At 38.2% G+C, this 23,831-nt stretch overlaps 1 protein-coding gene across 1 annotated transcript in view; it reads right to left on the bottom strand.

Moving 5' to 3' along the window:
• Window positions 1-23,831, bottom strand: part of CCDC150 (coiled-coil domain containing 150) — a 142,932-nt gene that overhangs the window by 60,472 nt on the left and 58,629 nt on the right. The window contains exons 5-9 of the mRNA XM_055121257.1: window positions 21,588-21,751; window positions 19,900-20,120; window positions 19,598-19,776; window positions 17,160-17,228; window positions 5,502-5,618 (exon numbers count right to left, since the gene is read on the bottom strand). Coding sequence (XP_054977232.1) covers window positions 5,502-5,618; window positions 17,160-17,228; window positions 19,598-19,776; window positions 19,900-20,120; window positions 21,588-21,751 — 750 coding nt within the window. The remainder of the gene's footprint in view (window positions 1-5,501; window positions 5,619-17,159; window positions 17,229-19,597; window positions 19,777-19,899; window positions 20,121-21,587; window positions 21,752-23,831) is intronic.

Raw genomic sequence — 23,831 nt, 5'->3', positions numbered from 1 at the left:
GATAAACAACAGCTCAGGAACTTCATAGACTCAAAACCAATCTTGAAAGAAGGTCTAAAGGGGCTACTGTAAGACAAGGAGGAGCCCCATAAGAACAACAAATCCCACAGAAAGATGACACAAAACCACATCACAATAATCTCTCTCAATGTCAATGGCCTAAATGCACCTATCAAAAGACACAGAGTGGCTAAATGGATCCGGAAATTAAACCCAACATTCTGTTGCCTGCAAGAAACACACCTGAACAAACAGAGTAAACATAGACTCAAAGTCAAAGGATGGAAAACAATCCTCCAAGCAAACAACCCCCTTAAAAAAGCTGGAGTGGCCATCCTGGTATCCGACAACATAGATTTCAGGATGAAAAAGATCAAAAGGGACAGCGAAGGTCATTTTCTGTTTCTCAAGGGATATGTACAACAGGAAGAAATCACACTCTTAAACGTATATGCTCCTAACAAACGACCGGCTAAATATTTAAAACGACTCCTAACAGACTTCAAAGAGGACATCACTAACAGCACAATTGTAGTCGGAGACTTCAATACGGCCTTATCACCTCTAGATAGATCCACAAGAACAAAACTCAACAAGGAAACACTGACCCTGAATGAAGAAATTCAAGAGAGAGGCCTAATAGACCTATACAGGGCCTTACACCCCAAAAAGAAAGAATACACATTCTTTTCCAGTGCACATGGAACATTTTCAAAAATAGACCATGTACTGGGCCCCAGAACATACCTCAATAGAATCGGAAAAATAGAAATTGTATCAACCATCTTTTCAGACCACGATGCGCTGAAGATAGAAGCTAACCACCCACAAATACGGAAAATCAAATCAAACACCTGGAAATTAAACAATTCCATGTTGAACAATGAGTGGGTCAAGAAGGAAATCAAGGAAGAAATCAAAAGATACTTAGAAACAAATGAGAATGAAGACATGAGCTACCAAAACCTATGGGACGCAGCTAAAGCCGTGTTAAGGGGAAAATTTATAGCTCTCCAAGCATTCCTCAGGAAGGAAGAAAGGATCCACATAGATAGCTTGACTTCACGACTCAAGACCCTAGAAAAGGACCAGAGAAAGGACCCCAAACCAGACCGAAGGAAAGAAATAATAAAAATTAGAGCAGAAATTAATGACATCGAAACCAAAAAAACAATCCGAAAGATCAATGAAACAAAGAGTTGGTTCTTTGAGAAAATAAATAAGATTGATAAACCGCTAGCAAGTCTCACAAAGAAAGAAAGAGAGAAAACTCTAATAAATAGAATCAGAAATGAAAAGGGGACATCATAACAGAAACCAGTGAGATTCAAAAGATCATTAGAGACTACTTTGAAAGTCTTTACGCCACAAAAAAGGAGAACCTAAAAGAAATGGATGGATTCCTTGATTCCTATAATCTCCCAACACTGAAGAAAGAAGACCTGGAATACCTGAATAGACCCATCAATGTTAAGGAAATTGAAACGGTAATCAAAAACCTCCCCAAAAACAAAAGCCCAGGCCCAGATGGTTTCACTGGCGAATTCTTCCAAACATTTAAAGAAGACCTATTGCCTGTTTTCCTCAAACTTTTCCAGGAAATTGAAAAAACAGGAACTCTCCCAAACAGTTTCTATGAAGCACATATCTCCCTAATACCAAAAGCAAACAAAGACACCACTAAGAAAGAAAATTACAGACCAATTTCCCTGATGAACACCGATGCGAAGATCCTCAACAAAATACTAGCAAATAGGATCCAACAACTCATCAAAAAGATCATACATCACGACCAAGTGGGATTCATCCCAGGGATGCAAGGATGGTTTAACATTCGGAAATCAATCAACATAATCCAGCATATCAACAAAAGTAAAGATAAAAACCATATGATCATATCAATAGATGCAGAGAAAGCATTTGACAAGATCCAACATCCTTTCATGATGAAAACCCTCGCCAAAATGGGGTTTGGAGGAACTTTCCTCAAGATAGTCGAAGCCATCTATCACAAGCCTACGGCAAGCATTATCCTCAACGGGGAAAAACTAAGAGCCTTTCCTCTGAGATCAGGCACAAGACAAGGATGCCCACTCTCACCACTCCTTTTCAATATAGTACTGGAAGTACTTGCGATAGCTATTAGACAAGAAAAAGAGATTAAGGGCATCCAGATAGGAAGGGAAGAAATCAAACTCTCACTATTTGCAGACGACATGATACTATATCTAGAGAAGCCTAAAACCTCTACTAAGAAACTCTTAGAAACAATAGACTTATACAGTAAAGTTGCAGGCTACAAAATCAATACCCAAAAATCCATGGCCTTCATATATGCAAACAATGAGGCAGAGGAAAGGGACATGAAAAAAGCAATCCCATTCACAATCATGCCCCAGAAAATCAGGTACCTCGGAATCAGCTTAACCAAGGAAGTAAAAGACCTTTACAAAGAAAACTACATAACGCTACTCCATGAAATCAAAGAGGACATGAGGAAATGGAAACATATACCCTGCTCGTGGATAGGGAGAATCAATGTTGTCAAAATGGCAATACTCCCTAAAGCATTATACAGATTCAATGCGATCCCTATAAGTATACCCATGACATTCTTCAAAGAAATGGATCAAGCAATCCTAAAATTCATATGGAATAACAAACGTCCAAGGATAGCTAAAACAATTCTTGGGAAAAAGATGATGGGAGGCATCACCATCCCCAACCTCAAACTTTACTACAAAGCAGTAACAATTAAAACAGCATGGTACTGGAACAAAGGCAGAGCCGTAGACCAATGGAACAGGGTGGAATATCCCTACACACAACCCCAAATGTATGACCATCTAATCTTTGATAAGGGAGCAAGAGATGTGAAGTGGAGCAAGGAAAGCCTCTTTAACAAATGGTGCTGGCACAACTGGACAACCACATGCAAAAAAATGGGTTTAGACCTTGACCTGACACCATGCACAAAAGTCAGATCAAAATGGATTAAAGACCTCAACATTAGACCACAAACCATAAGGTACATTGAAGACAAGGTCGGCAAAACCCTCCAGGATATTGAAGATAAAGGTATCTTCAAAGGTGACACGGAACTAAGCAATCTAGTAAAAACAGAGATCAACAAATGGGACTACATTAAACTAAAAAGCTTCTGCACCGCAAGAGATACAGTGACCAGAATCCAAAGACTATCCACAGAATGGGAAAGGATATTTACACAATACCCATCAGATAAGGGGTTGATATCAATGGTATATAAAGCACTGGTTGAACTCTACAAGAAGAAAACATCCAACCCCATCAAAAAATGGGGCGAAGAAATGAACAGAAACTTTACCAAGGAAGAAATACGAATGGCCAAAAGGCACATGAAAAAGTGCTCTGCATCACTAATCATCAGAGAGATGCAGATCAAAACAACTTTGAGATACCACCTCACACCACAGAGACTAGCACACATCCAAAAGAACAAAAGCAACCGCTGTTGGAGAGGATGTGGGGAGAAAGGGACCCTTCTTCACTGCTGGTGGGAATGCCGACTGGTTCAGCCCTTCTGGAAAACAATTTGGACGACTCTCAAAAAATTAGCTATTGAATTCCCATTTGACCCAGCAATACCACTGCTGGGAATATATCCCAGAGAGGCAAAAACGTACAATCGAAACAACATCTGCACATGTATGTTCATCGCAGCACTGTTTACAATAGCCAGAATCTGGAAAAAACCCGAATGCCCCAGAACGGATGACTGGTTGAGGAAACTTTGGTACATCTATACAATGGAATACTATGCAGCTGTTAGAAAAAAGGAGGTCAAGAATTTTGTAGTCAAGTGGATGGGCATGAAAAGTTTCATGCTGAGTGAAATGAGTCAGAAAGAGAGAGACAGACATAGAAAGATTGCACTCATCTATGGTATATAGAATAACAGAGTGGGAGACTAACACCCAAGAACTGTAGAAATAAGTACCAGGAGGTTGACTCCATGGCTTCGAGGCTGGCCTCACGTTCTGGGGAAAGGTCAACTCAGAGAAGCGATCACCAACTTCATTGTAGTCGAAGGCCATGTGGGGGAAGGGAGTTGCGGGCTGAATGAGGGCTAGAGACTGAGCACAGCGGCCACTCAACACCTTTATTGCAAACCACAACAGCTAATTAGAGAGAGAAAACAGAAGGGAATGCCTTGCCACAGTGGCAGGGTGGGGTGGGGGGGAGATGGGATTGGGGAGGGTGGGAGGGACACTGGGTTTACGGGTGGTGGAGAATGGGCACTGGTGAAGGGATGGGTTCCAAACTTTGTATGAGGGAAGTATAAGCACAAAAGTGTATAAATCTGTAACTGTACCCTCACGGTGATTCTCTAATTAAAAATAAATAAATTTAAAAAAAAAAACACAACACTGAGAAAAAAAAATAAATATCACTGGAGGGAAAGGGGAATTTTTATACTACAGTTAAATACGACAAGAGTGCCGCATCCTATAGCAATCTGTCCAATAGAACTTCCTATGCACTAACACAGCAGTCACCCATCACAAATGACTGCACTCAGAATACTCAAAATGTGGCCAAAGAAAGGATCTGATTCTTAGAACACACTAGGAGGTTCTCCCAACTTAGTGCCCATTCCTGGTGGTGCTTTGGGCTGGGGATTAAAACTGGGCCTCCTAAAAGCAAAGCACACACTCCAACCCATTGAGCTATCACTCTGAGCGCTAATTTTAACTCTACTAATCTGTGTAATAAACGTATGTTGGCAGTACAAGCAAATGCAATGAAGAATCATTTGCAAATTTCTTAAGTAGAATCCTTTTTATGGTTCTATTATAAAAAACAGCCATAAGTTAAAATAGTAAAATATGTAAACCAGGTTTTAAAACTTGAAATTATTAATTTCCTTAGGGTTTTTTTTGTTTGTTTTGTTTTTTGGTTGTTTTTGCTTCGTTTTTGGGCCACACTTAGCAATGCTCAGGGGTTAATTGTAGCTCTGCATTCAGGAGTTACTACTGGATGTACTTGGAGGCCCATATGGGATGCCAGGGATCCAGAGATATTAAGTTAAAATAAACATTAGACTTAGAAATAGTGTAAATACATTCCTGTTTTGTTCAATAGTACTCTTTGCAACAAGCAGTTTAGTTTCATTTTTTTTATCACATTACATATACAAGATAAAAAAATTCCTTCCAAGTTAATTTCTTTAAGAGATAATATGATGGAGGAAAGGATGCTACTGTATCAGGAACTTTAAGTTCACCTCTGTAAAGCCTGAGGCAAATAGTCCTTGGCTCCCTCACTCATAAAATGTTAATGAATTGCAGAGTTCTTTCTAATTTTGTACTTTTCCCCCCAAATTCTAGTAAAAACTGTTGACAGAAAATTACTAAAATAAATAGTTCATCTAGAGGAAATAAGCAAGACAATAGCTTTAGGATTACAAGCAAATTTTTTTCTTTTCACTATCCTAACAAACCGAGAGAAAATCTTTCCACCTGTTTCTGTTCCATTTCCACTGCTGATGACATTTCTTGTATTTTGAGTATCATAGCTGATTCAGATTTCTCAAGAGACTCCCTTAGGTGCTTCTCCTCCGACAGTTGTTTCCTTAGCTACAGAGGAACATTACAGTTGAGGGCCAGGGAACACCACAGAAGTTCAACAAAGATTAGTCACCATGAAAAGTTAACCAGATATGTCATCTCATCCACACTCTTCATTCCTTCATGACTACTCACATGCACCTTTATTTCACCCTAATAGGTAATCTTTTAGGAAATAATTAAATGCCAATTTCTTCTTACTATGTTTATTTTCCAAATCTGAATTGCAAGCACACTTGAAAAGGTAAGGAAAAAAATAGAAAATATCAGTGCATAGCAAAGTAAGAGTGTATTGCTTTGTCAAATTTCTCTATTTGTGTAGTGTGTTGCAGTATAAAATATATCTCAAAATCGATTTTTAAAAAGAAATTTGAAAAATACAAATATCACGTACTAGTTTATATTTTTGTAATTCTGAATCTTCTAACTTTAACTCTTTAATTCTTTCTATATTTTGATTCTTCTATTTTTATCCCATAATAATATGGACATAGCACTGGAAAATTATTTCAATTTTTTTCAAATTTATAGGTCAAAACAAATAACGGGGAACTGGAACAATAATACAGTAGTGGGTAGGGTACTACCCACCAGACTCAGGTTAGATCCCTGACATTTCATATGGTCCCCCAAGCCTGCAAGAATTAACCCCTGAGCTAAAAACTAGGAGTAAGGAGTAAGTCCTTAGTACTACCAGGAGTGGAAAAAAAAAACAGGAATAAAAACAAGATATCAAAAACCAAATGAATAATGGTGAATAATGGTGTAACAAAAAATAATAAAGTTAAATCAGAAATAAACTGACATTCAAGAATTTGGGCATACATAGCCACCTCTGGCTGGCACCAGATAATCTTGTCATTGGCCACCATCCAGATCTCATGTCCTTCTTTCCTGGAAAGGAGCATAACATGACCCTCGCCATAACCATGCTACCACCAGAACTCATGCAAGGCTGTTTCACTCCAGGTACCCCAGAGGAGGATGGGTGATAGCCCTCCCTGCCCCAAGGGACCCAGCCCCGGCAGCCAAAAACCTCCAGAACTCAATAGATCGTGCTCAAGGCTGCTCTCCACACGCTCCAGCAAAGCCTCACCATGATCGTTGATTTTCTCTAGTGGTCTCAGTAATGTCTCCATTCGTCCTAGCCCTGAGATTTTAGAAGCCTCTCTTTACTCGTTCTTCCCAACGGTGCCGCATCAGAGGCTCTTTCAGCATCAGGGGAATGAGACCCATCACTGTTAATGGTCTTGGCATATGAATATGACACAGGGAGTTTGTCAGGCTCTGTCATGCAGGCAGGAAACTCTCCTCTCGGTAGCTTGCCAGGTTCTCCAAGAGGGAGAACTAGGCTATAAGATGTCTAGACTTCCAGGAGCTTGGTTTTATAGTCTCTGGATGTTAGCCGTTGATGGGATTACACGGCACTGGGGGCAGTTTCTAGGTGTGACCACCTAGCTACTGGAAAATGGGAGATCTGGGCAGAAGAGGCCCAGTCCTGATCCGAGCAGGTTTGGAGACCTCAGCCCTGGGTCTCCAACACCTGGCTTCCTCTGCTGGTTCTCTCCACAGGCTCATCTGAACATGTGGAGAGGGGCCTTGAGCATGGCTGTGGCTGGGTTCAAGAGGTCTTCAGCTTCAGGGGCTCTGTTCAGGGCATTCCAACCATATCGGAGCAAATTGCCTGATTTCATTGTTCCTTGCAGCTAGCTGTATAGTATTCCATTTTGCATATATATATATATATGTATATATATATAAGATTTTCATAACCCATTCATCTATTGTTGGACACCTAGGTTCATTCCACATGTTAGCTACTGTACTGAGTGTAGCAATGAATAATGGTGTGCACATGTCCTTTGGAGTGTGTTTTTATATCCTTGGGGTAGATGCTCAAAATTGGAATTGCTGGGTCATATGAAAGTTCAATTCTAAGTTTACTGAGAACTTGCCATACTGTTTTCCATGGCAGTTGCACTAGACAACATTCCCAGCAATGGATGAGAGATTCTTTGTCACCACATCCCCGGCAACAGAGATTGTTCCTATTTTTGATGTGTGCCATTCTCACTGATGTGAGACGGTATCTCTGATTTCTCCGGTGATAAGCAATGCTGAGCATTTTTTTCATATGTCTACCACCCATCTTCCTCTGAGATGTGTCTATTCATTTCCTCCCCTCATTTGTTGATAGGGCTTTTGAATTTTTTTGTTGTTGATCTTTGTGAGTACTTAATATAGCTGGATAGCAAACCTTTATCTGATATGTTAAAGGCAAGTATTTTTTCTCAATCATTTAGCATTCTTTCCATTTTAGCCTGTTTTTTTTTTGCTTTGTTTTGTTTTTGCCATGCAGAAGCTCTCTAACTTTATGTAGTCTCATTTATTTTGATTGTGTTACCTTTGCCAGAGGCTTCAGATCATTAAAGGCACTTTGAAGTCAAAATCCTAAGTGTTTTGCCTATATTTTCCTCAATGTACTTTATAGTTTCTGGTCAGATAGCTATTTTAGATTTTTATAAATAAGTTATTATCCTTCCAACTTTACCTTCCTGTCAGTAATATTTGAAAGAATCTCAAGTGCACTTACATGGTTATTTTTCTTACATCTTTGATAATATAATCATTTTTGCATTTTTGGATTAAACATTTCCAAAAAGTGAGATTAAACATTTATAATATAGCTATTTGCTCTTTGTTTTCATAACTATTATCATTTGTCTGCTGCTTATAAAAAAGAATAAAATTTGCATTCTTGAAGGAAAATTTTGTTTGGTTTTGTCAGTTTTTCCTCGTGTTTTTTTTCCCATGTAAAAATTACAAATTATAAACGCTTTTATAATTCTCAATCTTAGAAATCCTTTCCTCATTACAATGTTCTACCAAACATTATATTCTTGGGGCTGGGAGTTAATACAGCAGATAGGGAACATGTCCGGCATGATTCCAACCTGGGTTCAATTCCCAGCACCACATGATCCTTGGAGCATTACTGGATGCAGCCATGGGTCCCTGAACACAATCAGGTGTGTCCCTGAAGGCCAACAGCACTGAGGGGTGGCCAAGATATCCCCAGTACACCAGGTCATGAGTAAGCATTATGTCTGCGGGCACTTGCACTGGTAGATCACCTGAGCACCTTTTTGGAGCTCCCCCCAAAGTATCACAATCTTAATGAGTCATTGCTCTTTTTTATTTATATAGTTAATAGTTTTACTGTAAATTTATAATTTTTTTTTTGCTTTTTGGGTCACACCCAGCGATGCTCAGGGGTTACTCCTGGCTCTGCACTCAGGAATTACTCCTGGCGGTGCTTGGGGGACCATATGGGATGCCGGGGATCGAACCCGGGTCGGCCGCGTGCAAGGCAAACGCCCTACCCGCTGTGCTATCGCTCCGGCCCCAAATTTATAATTTTTTAGTAACTTCGAATTTCTGGGTATGCTTGACTAAGCTCTGAATCAAAGTGAACAGTTTGCTCAAGATATGTTTTATAAAGGGAATCTTCATTTGATTGAAAAATGTGTTGTTGAAGCATTATTAATAGAAGCAGGCAAATATATTTAATGGTCATTAGAACTAAACTTTTACCCCCAAATCATTCAGTGATTTGAATTACAAGTGACACATAACACTGTAGTCATCATCTCGTTGATCGTCAAATTTCTCTAAAATCTCCATTCGTCCTAGCCCTAAGATTTTAGAAGCCTCTCTTTACATGTCCTTTCCAATGGTGCCGCACTGGAGGCTCTTTCAGGGTCAGGGAAATGAGACCCATCATTGTTACTGATTTTGGCATATGAATGGGGAGTTTGCCAGGCTCTCCCATGCGGGCAGGAAACTCTCGGTAGCTTGCCAAGTTCTCCCAGAAGGAGAATTAGGCTATAAGATGTCTAGGCTCCTGGGAGCTTGGTTTTATAGTCTCTGGATACTGGTCGTTAATGGGATTACACGGCACCAGGGGCAGTCCCTGGGTGTGACATCCTAGCTACTGGAAAATGGGGGATCTGGGGAGAAGAGGCCCAGTCCTAATCCGAGCAGCCTTGGAGATCTCAGCCCCGGGTCCCACACACCTGGGCTCCTCTGCCAGTTCCTTCATGCGTGAGGCTCGTCCGAACATGTGGAGAGGGGCCTTGAGCATGGCTGTGGCTGGGCTCTGGAGGTCTTCGGCTGTGGGGGCTCTGCTCGGGGAGGGGAGGGAAACTGAAATCCACACCCTTGGAGGGTCCCCGGTGAAGACAGCCAGGCGTGGGGGCAAGAGACTCTCTGTCATAACACTGTAGTTACTTGAGTAGTTACCACAGGAAGTTTAGTTAAGATCCACTACCACACACAATTACAAATGTCTGTTTTGTGACAAGAATTTTTTATTTTTTTGTATTGAGTCACTGTGATATAGACCCTTACAAAGCTACTCATGATTAGGTTTCAGTCATACAGTATTCCAACACCCATCCCTCCACCAGTGTAGTTGACCAGCACCTGTGTCCCCAATTTCCTTCCCTTCTCTACTAACCCCACCCCTAGGTTACCTCTACAGCAGGCACTTCTCTCTTCCCCGCCCCCCGCCGCTCACTTTCTCTCTCCCTCTTTTTGCCCCCTCTCTCGCTATCTTTCCCTTCCTCACTCCCTCCCCCCCTACCTTTTGGGCACTGTGCTTTGCAATACAGATACTGAAAGGTTTCTTGTGTACATACCTTTACCTACTTGTTCCTTCCAGCTGTATAGTACACTCAACTCTTGTATAGAACACTCAGTTCTTGTCCAGCATGATCATTTCCGACTATTGTTGTCATATTAGTCCGTCCTCTACCTTACTAAGCTCTGTCCCATACATACTTGTGGTAGATTACAACCATTGACCAGTCCTCTTAGCTCTTATTTTCCTTGGCCTTGGATATTAGTCATCTACTATATAAAACTTTATATACCAAAAATGAACGTAGTCATTCTATATCTGCCCCTCTCCTTCTGATTCATTTCACTCAGCATGATACTCTGCATGTCCATCAATTTATAAGCAAATTTCACGACTTCATTTTCTGTAATTGCTGCATAGTATTCCATTGTGTAGATGTACCATGGTTTCTTTATCCATTCATCGGTTCGCAGGCACTCAGGTTGTTTTCAGATTCTGATTATTGTGAATAGTGCTGCAATGAATACAGGAGTGCAGATGGTATTTCTGCTGTGTGTTTTGGGCCCCCAGAGTATATTTCCAGAAGTAGTTACAGCTTGGAAGTCAACTTCTAGTTTTTTGAGGAATGTCCATATTGCTTTCCAAGAAGGCTGGACTAGTTAGCATTCCCACCAACAATGGAGAGTCCCTTTCTCCCCGCATCTGCATCACCACTGATTGTTCTTGTTCTTTTTAATGTGTACCAGTTTCTGTAGTGTAAGATGATATGTCATTGTTGTTTTGATTTTCATCTCCCTGATGATTAGCGATGCAGAGCATTTTTTCATGTGCCTTTTGGCCATTTGTATTTCTTTTTTGAGAAAGTTTCTATTCATTTCTTCTCATTTTTATGAGGTTGAATTTTTTCATATAAAGTTCAACCAGTGCCTTGTATATTTTTTATATTAACCCCTTACCAGAGGGTATAGGGTGAATAACCCTTCCCATTCTATATGCTGTCTTTGTATTTTGATCAGTGTTTCTTTTGAGGTGTGGAAGCATCTTATTTTAATGTAGTCCTGCATATTTATCTTTGCTTTCACTTGCTTGATCAGTGGCATTTTATCTTCAAAGATACAATTTTTTAGCTTCTATATCATGCAGGTTTTTTTCCTACATTTTCTTCCATGTACCTTATAGATTCGAGTCTGATGTTGAGGTCTTTAATCCATTTTGATCTGACTTTTGTGTAGTATTAAATATCTGAGTCCATTTTTTTTGTATACAGCTGTCCAATTTTGCTAGCAGCACTTGTTCAAGAGACTTTCCTTGCTAATATTTCTTGCTCCCTTATCAAATATTAAATGATAATATATTTGAAGGTGTCAGGATATTTAACTCTATTTCTTTGGTCTGCAGGTCTGTCTCTATTCCAATGCAATGCTGTCTTAATTACTGCCACTTTGTAATACAATTTGAAGTTGGGGGAGGTGATTTCTCCCATCTTCTTTTTTCCAAGAATTGATTTAGCTATTTGTGGGGGTTTATTGTTCCATATGAATTTCAGGAGTGTTTGATCAAGTTTTTGAAAAATATCATGGGTATTCTTATAGGCACCATAATGGATCTATATAATGCTTTGGGGTGTATTACCACTTTGACAATGTTAACTCTCCCAATTCATGAGCAGGGGATGCATCTCCATTTTCTTTTCTCATCTTTTATTTATTTATTTATTTTTGTTTTTTGGGTCACACCCGGCGATGCATAGGGGTTACTCTTGGCTCATTCACTCAGGAATTACTCCTGGCAGTCCTCAGGGGACCATATGGGATGCTGGGAATCAAACCCAGGTCTGCCGCGTGCAAGGCAAACGCCCTACCCGCTGTGCTATTGCTCCGGCCCCTTTCTTTCTTTTTTTTTTTTTGCTACCATCTTTTATTTATTGAAGTAGCATTTTGTAGTTTTCTTTATATAGGTCTTTTACCTCAGTAGTTTAACTCAGTAGTTTAACTACTGATTCCAAGATACTTGATTTTCTGAGGCAAAGTTGTGAACGGAATTGTTTTTTAATATCACTTACTTCTCTTTCATTATTTGCACATAAAAAATCCATGGATTTTGGGGTATTGATTTTGCAACCTGCCATTTTATTATACAGATCTCTTGATTCTAGGATCTTTTGAGTAGAACCTTAAGGGTTCTCTAAGTATAGTACTATACCACCTGCAAATAGAGCTTGACTTCTTCCTTTCCTATCTAGATGGCCTTAATATCTTTTTCTTCCCTAACTGCAACAGCAAATACTTCCAGTACTATATTGAATAGAAGTGGCAAGGATATGCAATGTCTTGTCCCTGATCTTATAGGGAAGGCTTTAATATTTTTCCATTGAAAATATTACTTGCGATCGCTGCCCACATTCTCCACCAAAAAAAAAAAAAAGAAAATATTGCTTGCTGTGGGTTTGTGGTAGATAGATGGCTTTGACTATACTGAAGAAAGGTCCTTCAACTCCCATTTTGTTCAGAGTTTTCATCATGAAGAGGTACTAGATCTTGTCAAATGCCTTCTCTGCATCCACTGACTTAATCATATGGTTTTATCTTTTCTTTTATTGATAAGATGAATTATATTGACTTTGAAATGCTAAATCATCCTGCATGCCCCAGATGAATCTCACTTGGTCCTGGTGTATGATCTTTTTGATGAGTCATTGAATTCTATTTGCTAATATTTTGTTGAGTAATATTTTGTTGAGAATCTTTGCATATGTGTTCATCAGGGATATCGGCCTATCATATTTGTGTGTGTGTGTGTGTGTGTGTGTGTGTGTGTGTGTGTGTGTGTGTGGTCTCTATTTGCTTTTGGTATCAGGGTGAAATATGTCCCATAAAAACTTGAAATGTTTTTATTTCTTCAATTTCCTGGAAAAGCTTGAAAAGGACTGGCAATATATCCTTTTTAAAGGTTTGGAAACATTCAAAATTCAACTCATTGGGACCTAGGCTTTTGTTTTGGGGAAGACTTTTGATTACCATTTCAATGTCCTCGATATTTATAGGTCTATACAGATAGCCCAAGTCTTCTTGGTTCTGTCTTGGGAGGTTATAGAAATCCACAAATTTATCTACTTCTTCTATGTTCTCTTGATTCGTGGAATACAGGCTGTCAAAGTAATCTCTGTGACCTTTTGAATTTCTAGTTCCTGTTGTGATGTCCCCCTTTTCATTTCTGATTCAGTTTATTAGGGTTCTCTCTTTGTGAATCTTGCTAGTGGTTTATCAATCTTGTTTTTTCAAAGAAACAGTTCTTAGTTTCATTGATTTTTGGATTGTTTTTTGGGATTCCAGTTCATTGAGTTATGCTCTAAGTTTTATTATTTCCTTCCTCCTGCCTGGTTTGGGCTCCTTATGTTGATAATTTTCTAAGATCTTAAGCTGTGAAGTCAGATTATTTATGTGAACCTTTTTTTCCTTCCTGATGAATGCTTGCAGAGCTATAAACTTTCCTTTTAATACTGCTTTAGCTGTGTCCCACAAAAAAAAAGTCCTCATTTATTTCCATGAATCTTCTAATTTCTTCTTTGATTTTCTCTCTAACCCACTGGTTATTCTGAAATGAGTTAATTTTCAGGTGTTTGATTTGATTTTCCATTTCTGTGTGGTTAAGTTCTATTTTCAGTGCATCATTGTCTGAAAAGATAGTTGATAAAATTTCTATCTTCTTGATTCTAATGAGGTATGTTTTGTGGCCCAGAATGTGGTCTCTCTCGAAAAACATTCCCTGTGCACTGGAGAAGAATGTGTATTCGGTTTTGGGGTGATGAAAAGCCCTTATATATCTACTAGTCCTCTCTTCTGTTTCTTCCTTCCGAGCTAGTATTTGCTTGATGAATTTTAGTCTCATTGATCTATAAAGAGCTGACAAGGTGATACAGGTCTCCAGCTACTATTGAGGGTTTCTCTTTCACAACATCCTGGCTATCACTGCTTTTTTTTCAGTCTCTTTCATATATGCTATTCTCAGTGGAGATATCATTTTATTTTTTTCACTTACATGATAATTGACAATGATAATTTAACATCTTTCATATGACTATTTGCAATCTCCCTGTCGTATTCCAAAAAATGTCTGTTCATCTCTTTTCCTCAGTTTTTGATGGGAGTATTGGCGTTTTGTTATTGAGTTTTGTTTTTTATATCTTAAATATTATCTGATAGTTTATAATATTTTCTCCAATTCGGTGGAGTGCCTTTTTAGTCTTTCTTTAGTGTTTGGTGTAGTCCATTTGTTTTTGTTGTATTTGCTTCTGGAGTCAAATCATGAAAGACAACTCTGAGGTCCATATCCTGAAGAGTTTTGCCTATGTTTTCCTCAAGGTAGTTAATGAATTCTGATATTATCTTGAGGTCTTAAATCCTCTTTGAATTAACTTTTGTGTTTGGTGTGAGACATCCTTTTATTTGCATAAGGTTATCCTGTTTTCCCAGCATCATTATCTTAGACTTGATCCACCTCATGTACCTGGTTCCTTATAGAGATTGACTGTCCAGAAATATGAGGATTTACTATCTGGGATCTTAATTCTGTTCCTTTGATATGAGTCTATTTTTATTCCAGTATTACACTGTTTTAGTTAATAAAGTTTTACAGTATAATTTAAAGTCGGGAAATGCAATCTCTACCCTCTTCTTTTTTTTTTTTTCAAAACCGCTTTGGCTATTTTCAGAACTTTCATGATATAAATTTTGGTAGCATTTGTTTTAAATCATTGAAGTTTCATTAGAATTCATTGGAACTTTGATAGGTATTACATTAAATTTGTAAGTGCTTTAGATGGGATGGCCACATTGTATGTGTTAATTTCTTATTTTTCCAGTCCCATGAATATATCTTTTCATTTTCCATTTTCCTCTTCTATTTCTTTAAACTGTGACTTACCATTTTCTGTATACATAAAGAGTTTTCTTTATATATGTCTTTCATATTCTTTGTTTATTCCTAGATAGTTAATGTTTTTGGATGCTATTTTAAATGGGTTTTATGATTAGGTTTCGTACTTCGTTCCAATACCTAACACCCAATCATGAACAACTTTGTAACTGTGTATCTAACAGTGATTCAATTAAAAATAATAGTAAATTATTATATTAAAAATAATAATGGGATTTTAAAAAATTTTAATCAGTATTTGCATATATAAATGGAACAGGATTTTTTGTCTTGATTTTTATGCCTATTACTTTGATGTACTAGTTTATTTACTAGTTTACTATGTACAATAAGTTTTTTTAGTGGAGTCTTTGGGGTTTTTTTCTATATACTATCATATCACTAGCAAAGACTGATAGTTTAGCTTCTTTTCTAATTTGTATCCCTTGCAAAGAAAGCTTCTGAGAATATTTAATATCCATTGTTCATGATTTTAAAAAACCTTCAATAAAATAGGAATAAAAAAAAACATACCTCAAGATAGTAATGACCATATACAACAAACCCACGAACAACACTATACTCAATGGTGTAAAACTGTAAATCTGAGATCAGGCACAAGGTAAAGGTGTGAACTTCCCCCATATTATAACATAAATAATTCCACGTGCTTTGAGTAGCAATATAGTGCTCCCATTCACACACTATTAGGGTAGTACCTACACTTTTACTGATTTTCTGATGCCACAAATTGCTTTATGAGGATTTCTTAAATGCTTGAAGGATCAATCTAGTGCCTGTGACTCTGATTAATAGGCACCTAAAGGATAATAGGAGATTTATAGTACCTATGCCTTGTATCTGCTATCACATCAAAGACTAGCTCTCTGGCCCATGGATCAGTTGCTGGTGTCTGAAAGTTGATGTGGCATCACAGTTCAACTAACTTGGGCAGTCACTGGGGATTTTAGGCATGTGTACTCAGTCACCACTACTCAGCAAGTTAATATTTACAGCTCTGGGAATGTTTATATTTTCCAGTGCCAATTTCAGAACAGCTGCTCTGAACCACTTCCCAATTAGTGGGGCTTATCAATAAGGTGGTTTGTACCAGTTGTGCTTTAGGGCTGACAGGTCCAAGTTGCTTCATCAGGAACAGCTGTTCCAGATGTGTTCTAGTGGAAACTGTACCCTGTCTGTGTTGTTTACTTCCACCAGTCTCTGATGTGGTGGGTACAGGTACGAATCGTTTTGGATTCTTTGCACTAAGTGTTTACCAGCTTAGGTTGGAGATTAAGTCTGGTGTGCCTATTTTGTGAGAGCTTTTTTTGGTTCTGGGCTGGCTGCTGCTACAATCTCATGGAATGTCCAATAGCTGGAACTTGAAGGGTGAGGCTTGTTTGGAGCTGAGGCTATGGTATGTTGAGGGAAATTGAGACTGTCAGTCTGTAGGGGTGAAGTTGTGACTACTATTAAGACCCCCTCCCACCCATACACACACACACACACACACACACACACACACACACACACACACACACCCCTACTGGTGAGAAGTCAGGTGTGGTTGCTCTATTCCTTGTTGGGCTTAAAAAATCTTGAGACTATAGCTCTTGAAATACAATACAAAAATAATGAGTTCTGTGAAAAGTCTAACTGCTCAACAGTAATCTGTCTGGTAGCAGGTGGCACTAGGCCATGACAATTGAGAAGGCAAGCCTACTGACTTGAAGACTCTGATCCTACTAGGCCTGGCCCACGTCGCAAAAAGTGGCTCCCTTCTAGCACCAAAAGTGGCAAAACACAGTGTGATGCCACGGAGATCTGACTGAGTCTGTGTTCATCTTAGCAAGTGCCAGTATAAAACTGATGATCTGCAAATCCTTTGTAATCAGATAATTCCCACCCTAAGTTGGCATTTTTTGTTCAGGTTCCAAACTTGTGGCCCCTTTTCTCTTTCAGTCTGCTCTTGTCCTCTAGCACCTTCATCTTACCTCCTGAATTTTAAGGTTCATTCTACGTTTTGTGGTCTTAAGTTCCTCTTCCATAATGGCTGCATTCTTCTAAAATTAGAAGAAAACAATGTTTTAAAACACCTGAATTATAGGGAAAAAATTGTATATAGGTATATGAGAGTTAAAATTTATACATTTACGGGCCAGAGTGATAGTATAGCAGGTAGGCATTTGCCTTGCATATGGCCTACTGGGGTTTGATTCCTCGTATCCCAAAGGTCCTCCTAGCAATGCCAGGAGTAATTCCTGAGTAGAGAACCAGGAGTAACCCCTGAGCATCACCGGGTGAGACCCAAAAAGTAAAGAAAACATATGTTTTCTGGCAATCTATAAATGCTATTCTGAACTTGATAAAATATATGTATATATATTATTGGATATTGAAATAATTATTGTCACTGTCACTGTCATCCCGTTGCTCATCTATTTGCTCGATTGGGCACCAGTAACATCTCCATTGAGACTTGTTGTTACTGTTTTTGTCATATCAAATACGCCATGGGGAGCTGGCCAGAGCTGGCAATATACTCTTGGTAGCTTGCCAGGCTCTCTGAGAGGGGCAAAGGAATCAAACCCGGGTCAGCTGCATGCAAGGCAAACGCCCTACCCTCTGTGCTATCGCTCCAGCCATGAAATAATTATTACAATGATATATCCAAGTTATTTTAATACTTTGATTAATTAGTTCTATTATTTCTCATCTTTTAGGCCATAAAAGGTAAGTATTTATATTCACATCCTATATAAAATTTAATAATCAGGATGAACTGGTAATTGCCAGATCCTTCTTCTAAAAGTACTTTTTTTATAAAAAAGGAAATTATTCCTATTTTTTGAGTACTCTATTTCTATTAGCTTCAAATATTATCTATTTTGATAAAAGCATAGCTTCCATCATTAATTCTTCTTACTTATTAATGGCAATACAATCTGAGATGAAATCTCTTTGCTTCTATCCTTTCCTTTAGCTCCTATCTATACTGTATTCTAGCATATCTCTCCTCAGAGAACATCCATTTCTTTTCAAAATGCCCAGTCCTGATGCTGCAGTGATAGTACAGCAGGCAGGATGTTTGCCTTGAATATGGCTGATCCAGGACCACGTATTATCAATCCCCAGCACCCATATGATCCTCCAAGTCCACCAGAAGTGTCCTGGACTGCAGAGCCAGGAGTAAGCCATGAGCACCACCAGGTGTGGATCCAAACAAACAAAAACATTTTTAAATGTTGCAATCTTAGGTTAAATTTAATAAGGCCTCTAATGGTTCCTTACTAGTTTCTCTATATCCAACTTGTCCCCTATAACTAACACTCCTATACTACTGCCAGATTAATTTTCCTATGTTTATTGTGTCACTTCCTTATAAAAACTTTAATCATTCTATATAGGCTCAAGTTCAATCAATAAGTACTCTTGATTTTGAGATTCTTTGTGATGTAACTCATAGTCAATTCCTAACTTGTTTTCCACATAGAAATCCTCACTAATATCATACTAGTTTGAATCTGTTCCTACTGCACCCCATGGAAATTCTACATTCAAGCTTGGGTTACAAGAAGAAAACAGTCAAGTGTGATCTTGGAGAAGTGACTTCTCTCTCGGCTCCAATATTCTGATTAAAATGGGACATATCCATGGGGCTGGAGTGATAGCACGGCGGGTAGGGCATTTGCCTTGCATGCGGCCGACCCGGGTTCGATTCCCAGCATCCTATATGGTTCCCTGAACACCACCAGACCTTGAACACCCCTGAGAGTGATTCCTAAGTGCAGAGCCAGGAGTAACCCCTGAGCATCACCAGGTGTGACCCGAAAAGCAAAAAACAAAACAAAACAATAAAACGGGACATATCCAATATCATGAAGTTTTTCAAAACAAATGACATAGTTAACATTTACTATACTGTCCAGTTTGTGGGGGAATTAGGTAATTGATCATTCTTGTCTCCTTGACTTTATTCTTTGAGCCATCTGTGTTCCTTCATATGTCCTATCTCTTCACAAACTTTCAGCTCAAAAAAAAAGAATCCACCTTTTTGAAGCCCACTTATCCTAATCTAGATAGTATAAGTATTCCTTCTAAAGTAACTTGAACACAAAACAATTACCCTGAAATATTCACAAAGAAGACACTACTGTACTTTTTCTATGCCCTTGTTTTTCTCTATATCATGTTATGACTTGCTCCCCCTGCCAATATATCCCCTCTTAAACAACACAGTCACTTTTTACATGATAAGGGCTATATAAATACTGACAGCACATAAAAGACAATGTTATCAATGTAGGTAAATTTCAAATGTCAAGACTTCTTATATATCACTATCACCTATTTTCAAAAATCACTTTTGTGGGTATGTTGCTTTTTCCAGCTAACAAAAGTGAATCTGTATTTCAGAGCTCTGGATTCAAACCTTTGTCTCTGAGGCAATCTCCAAAGTAGCAGTCAGCCTTTGTACTTTATCTTGTGCTCTGTCTTCTTCCTCTTTTACATCTCTCAGTTGCTTGCGCAGATTTATTACTTCAAGGTGCAACAGCTTCAAGTCCTTGGAATGCTCCTCCTGTATTATATTCAGTCGCTCTTTCAGAAAAGCTACCACACAGGAGATCATTAGGTCAGAGAATCAAGGAAAAATTTGTTCATAAAGGGAAAAAAGTCCAAATTTTATCAGGCACCCTGTAACAAGCCCAACTTCAGATTTTCTCCACCAAATACCTGTTTTTTGTGGATTCAATTCCTTTTCAGTTTGTAGGCGAAAAATGTTCATCTTCAAGGACTGAATGAGGCTTTCCAGATGGCACATTCGATTTACCAGAAACTCACAGTTCTTCCATAAAAGATCTGCTTTTCCTGAACGACTTATTCCATTCTGTTTAACAGAAATGATACCAGGATTCATGGTTTCTTCTATACACTTTGGATTTTCCATGTGGCCTCTGTAAAAAAAAATCCCAATACAGTAACAATGTTATGCAATGCAATGTATAAAATTGGTAATTATCATTGTAGAGTCAATGTAGAATTTCTATTGAAATAAAAATTTGATTCCCTAGATAAAAACATCTTTATCTGTTATCATTTCCAAACTTAAACATAAAGAGCACTATTAGGTAAACAGGACGAAAGCATTATAAGACAGGTAAAGATTGCTTTTTAATGGTGTGTTGTAATCCCAATTTTTTGTTAACTTCTTTTGATATAAAAACAAGTGATAGGTAAAGCATGTTAAATGCTAAATCTAAGAATTAGAACTAGCATGGAGACAATATATTCATGTTTTAGAAAAATTTTAAATGCCATAATAAATGTTCTCATTTTGTTTCCAATACATTTAACATTGGTATAAATTTAATCCTTTACTGCTGAAGTTATTTATATCATGGGTGCCATAATAGCAACTATATTTTTAGGTTGTAGTGAGATATTTAGAAATTACATATGCAACTTAACAGAAAATTATGCCATTAAATTTTACATATCAGTTGCTGAAGGACGCAGATTCCTTCAGTCATTGTTAATTCATGGCAACAATTTTTTTAGAAGAATAAAATATTTTTTTACTATTTAATTCTAAATTATAATTTTTTTTTTTTTTTTTTTTTTTTGCTTTTTGGGTCACACCCGGCGATGCACAGGGGTCACTCCTGGCTCATGAACTCAGGAATCACGCCTGGCGGGCTCAGGGGACCATATGGGATGCTGGGGTTCGAACCCGGGTCGGCCGCGTGCAAGGCAAACGCCCTACCCGCTGTGCTATCTCTCCAGCCCAAAATTATAATATTTTTAAATACTTAAAACCTCTTTATTTGCAGTAAGTCTAGGAAATATAATAAAAACCATATTTAATGGCACAAATTAAATTTAGATGTCCTTGATTATCACGGATAGTTTTTTATTTAAAAAATAAGAACCAAAATTATTTTAATTACACACAAAAATGCATATTTGTTTTTAATGGAGTGTTAAAAGTAAATCGATTACAAAATTTATTTTTAATTAACATGCTTTAGGAAAATAGTATTAGCTCTATTACAGGATCACAAATCTTTTTGCAAATCTTCTCAAATAGAAACTTAGTGGAGCCGGAGCGATAGCACAGCGGGTAGGGCGTTTGCCTTGCATGCAGTCAACCCGGCTTCAATCCCCAGCATCACATATGGTCCCCCAAGCACCGCCAGGAGTAATTCCTGAGTGCAGAGCCAGGAGTAACCCCTGAGCATCGCTGGGTGTGATCCAAAAAGCAAAAAATAGAAAGAAAGAAACTTAGTTATCAACCCTTTCTAAATATCTACCTGCCAAACCATCCACAATATTACGCTTCATTAATACTCAGTGAAACAAGACTCCTCAACCTACAAAATCTTGTTTCATTTTATTGAGCTTTATTATTTTTCCTTTTTTACCTTTTATCATCAAGGTCAAACATTATTAAGTCATTCCGTAGAGAACTGGTCTGTTCTTCAACTATTCTCATCCTTTGCTGAAGTACGGTGACTGTTTCAGAAGCTGTAGCATTGACGTGGACTGGAGAGAGGACTGATCTGGACATTACTGTTTCCATGTGTACCTACAATTAAATTCACACTTTTATTGTGCTAGATTCTATTATATTCAAAATACTAATTTTTCTTCCTTTGGGAAGATTATATTTATATTTATATTCCTAAAGAATAGGGCTATATACCAATTAAAGAATGGTCAGGTGTCCTCTTTTGGTTAATTAAATGTAGGTGGGAGCTTTAAAGGTCAACTTGTTATTCACAACCTCTTTTCTCTCCATGAGGTAAACATAGAAGCAGCTCTATGTGTCAAAATTGCAGGAAAGATGACATGGAGCAGAGCTATGACCATTTAAATAGATAAAGGTAATTATTTTAATTAAAATCTAAATGATACATCCATTATCTTAATTAAGTGATAAAGCTTAAACATCTGTTCTCAGAAGCTTTCAGGTATACATATACCATATTATTAACTATAGTTACCAGGCTATACATTAGATGAGAAGTTCTTATTTGAAGAGGCAACCTATGGGATGGGAGAAAATATTTGAAAACCATATGGCTCACAAGGGGCTAATATGAAAAATATAGAAAGAATTCAATCAACCCAATAGCAATAAAGCTAATAATTCAAGTAAAAATGAGCAAAAATATGAATGAACATTTGTACAAATCAGACAAGTAGCTAATAGGCCAATGAAAACCAACTCAGTCCTGAGAGATTAAGGAGATAAGGGGCTTGCCTTGCACACAAGTAAACTGATCCCGATTTACTCCCTTTCCTGCATGCAGACCCTCAAACACAGGCAGGAGTGAACTCTGAGCAAAGAGACAGTCCTGAGCACCTCCAGGTATGGATCCAAACTAAACAACAATAAAACCACACACACAAAGAGCTCACTAGTCACTAGATAAATTCAAATCAAAACTACAATGAGATACCACCTTACACCTATTAGAATGGTTATTATCAAAAAGACAATAAAGTCTGGTGAAGAGGTGGAGAAAGTGAAACCTTTACATAGTTTGGTGGGAATGTAAAATGGTACACTCATGACAAAGCAATATGGAATTTGGAGGTTACTGGAGATATTGTTGTCTGGCTCAGCCCCTAAGGAAGACAATACGGAGATTTTTCAGAAAAGTAAAACTACAGTTGTCAAATCACCCAGCAAATCCATTTCTAAGTATATACCAGCAGGATGTGAAAACACTCATTTGAAAAGACATATACACACCATTATTGATTGCAGCACTTAACAGAGAAGTTAGTTTATGGAATCAACCTAGGCATTCAACAACGGAGGATGTGTGGGTAATGAAAGTGTAGTATACATACACAATGCAATACCATGCAGCTGCAAGGGATAATGAAATCATGCAATCTGCCGCAACTTGGATGGAACTGGAAAATATCATGTTAAGTGAAGGACAAATACCAGATGATCTCACTTATCTGTGGTATACGAAAAAATATAACATTGGGGGGCTGGAGTGATAGCATAGCAGATAGGGCATTTGCCTTGCACACGGCCAAGCCGGGTTTGATTCCCAGCATCCCATATGGTCCCCTGAGCATGGCCAGGAGTAACTCCTGAGTGTACAAGCCAGGAGTAAGCCCTGTGCATCTCCAGGTGTGACCCCAAAACCAAAATATATATCCATCACTGTCATCCCGTTGCTCATCGATTTGTTTCAGCGGGCACCAGTAACATCTCTCATTGAGAGACTTATTGTTACTGTTTTTGGCATATCCAATACACACGGGTAGCTTGCCAGGCTCTGCCATGCAGGCTCCATACTCTTAGTAGCTTGCTGGGCTCTCCGAGAGGGGCGGAGGAATCAAACATGGGTTGGCCATGTGAAGGGCGAAAGCCCAACCACTGTGCTATCGCTCCAGCCGTGTATATGTATATATATATATATATATATATATATATATATACATACATATATATATAAAACATTGGAATACAAATTATCAATGGGGCTATGTAAATTACTACTGACCCTAGATTACTGAAACACGAAATACAGAGAAGAAAGAAATCAAAGAGGGGAAGTAATGAGGCAAAAGAGAAGCAACAGAGACAGAGGACTTGAGGACAATAATGTAAAGGTGTGGCATGCATTAAATGTAATACA

Source organism: Sorex araneus, chromosome X, assembly GCF_027595985.1.
Source record: "Sorex araneus isolate mSorAra2 chromosome X, mSorAra2.pri, whole genome shotgun sequence".
Taxonomy (NCBI): Eukaryota; Metazoa; Chordata; class Mammalia; order Eulipotyphla; family Soricidae; genus Sorex; species Sorex araneus.
This window is presented reverse-complemented; position numbering and strand designations above follow the sequence as displayed.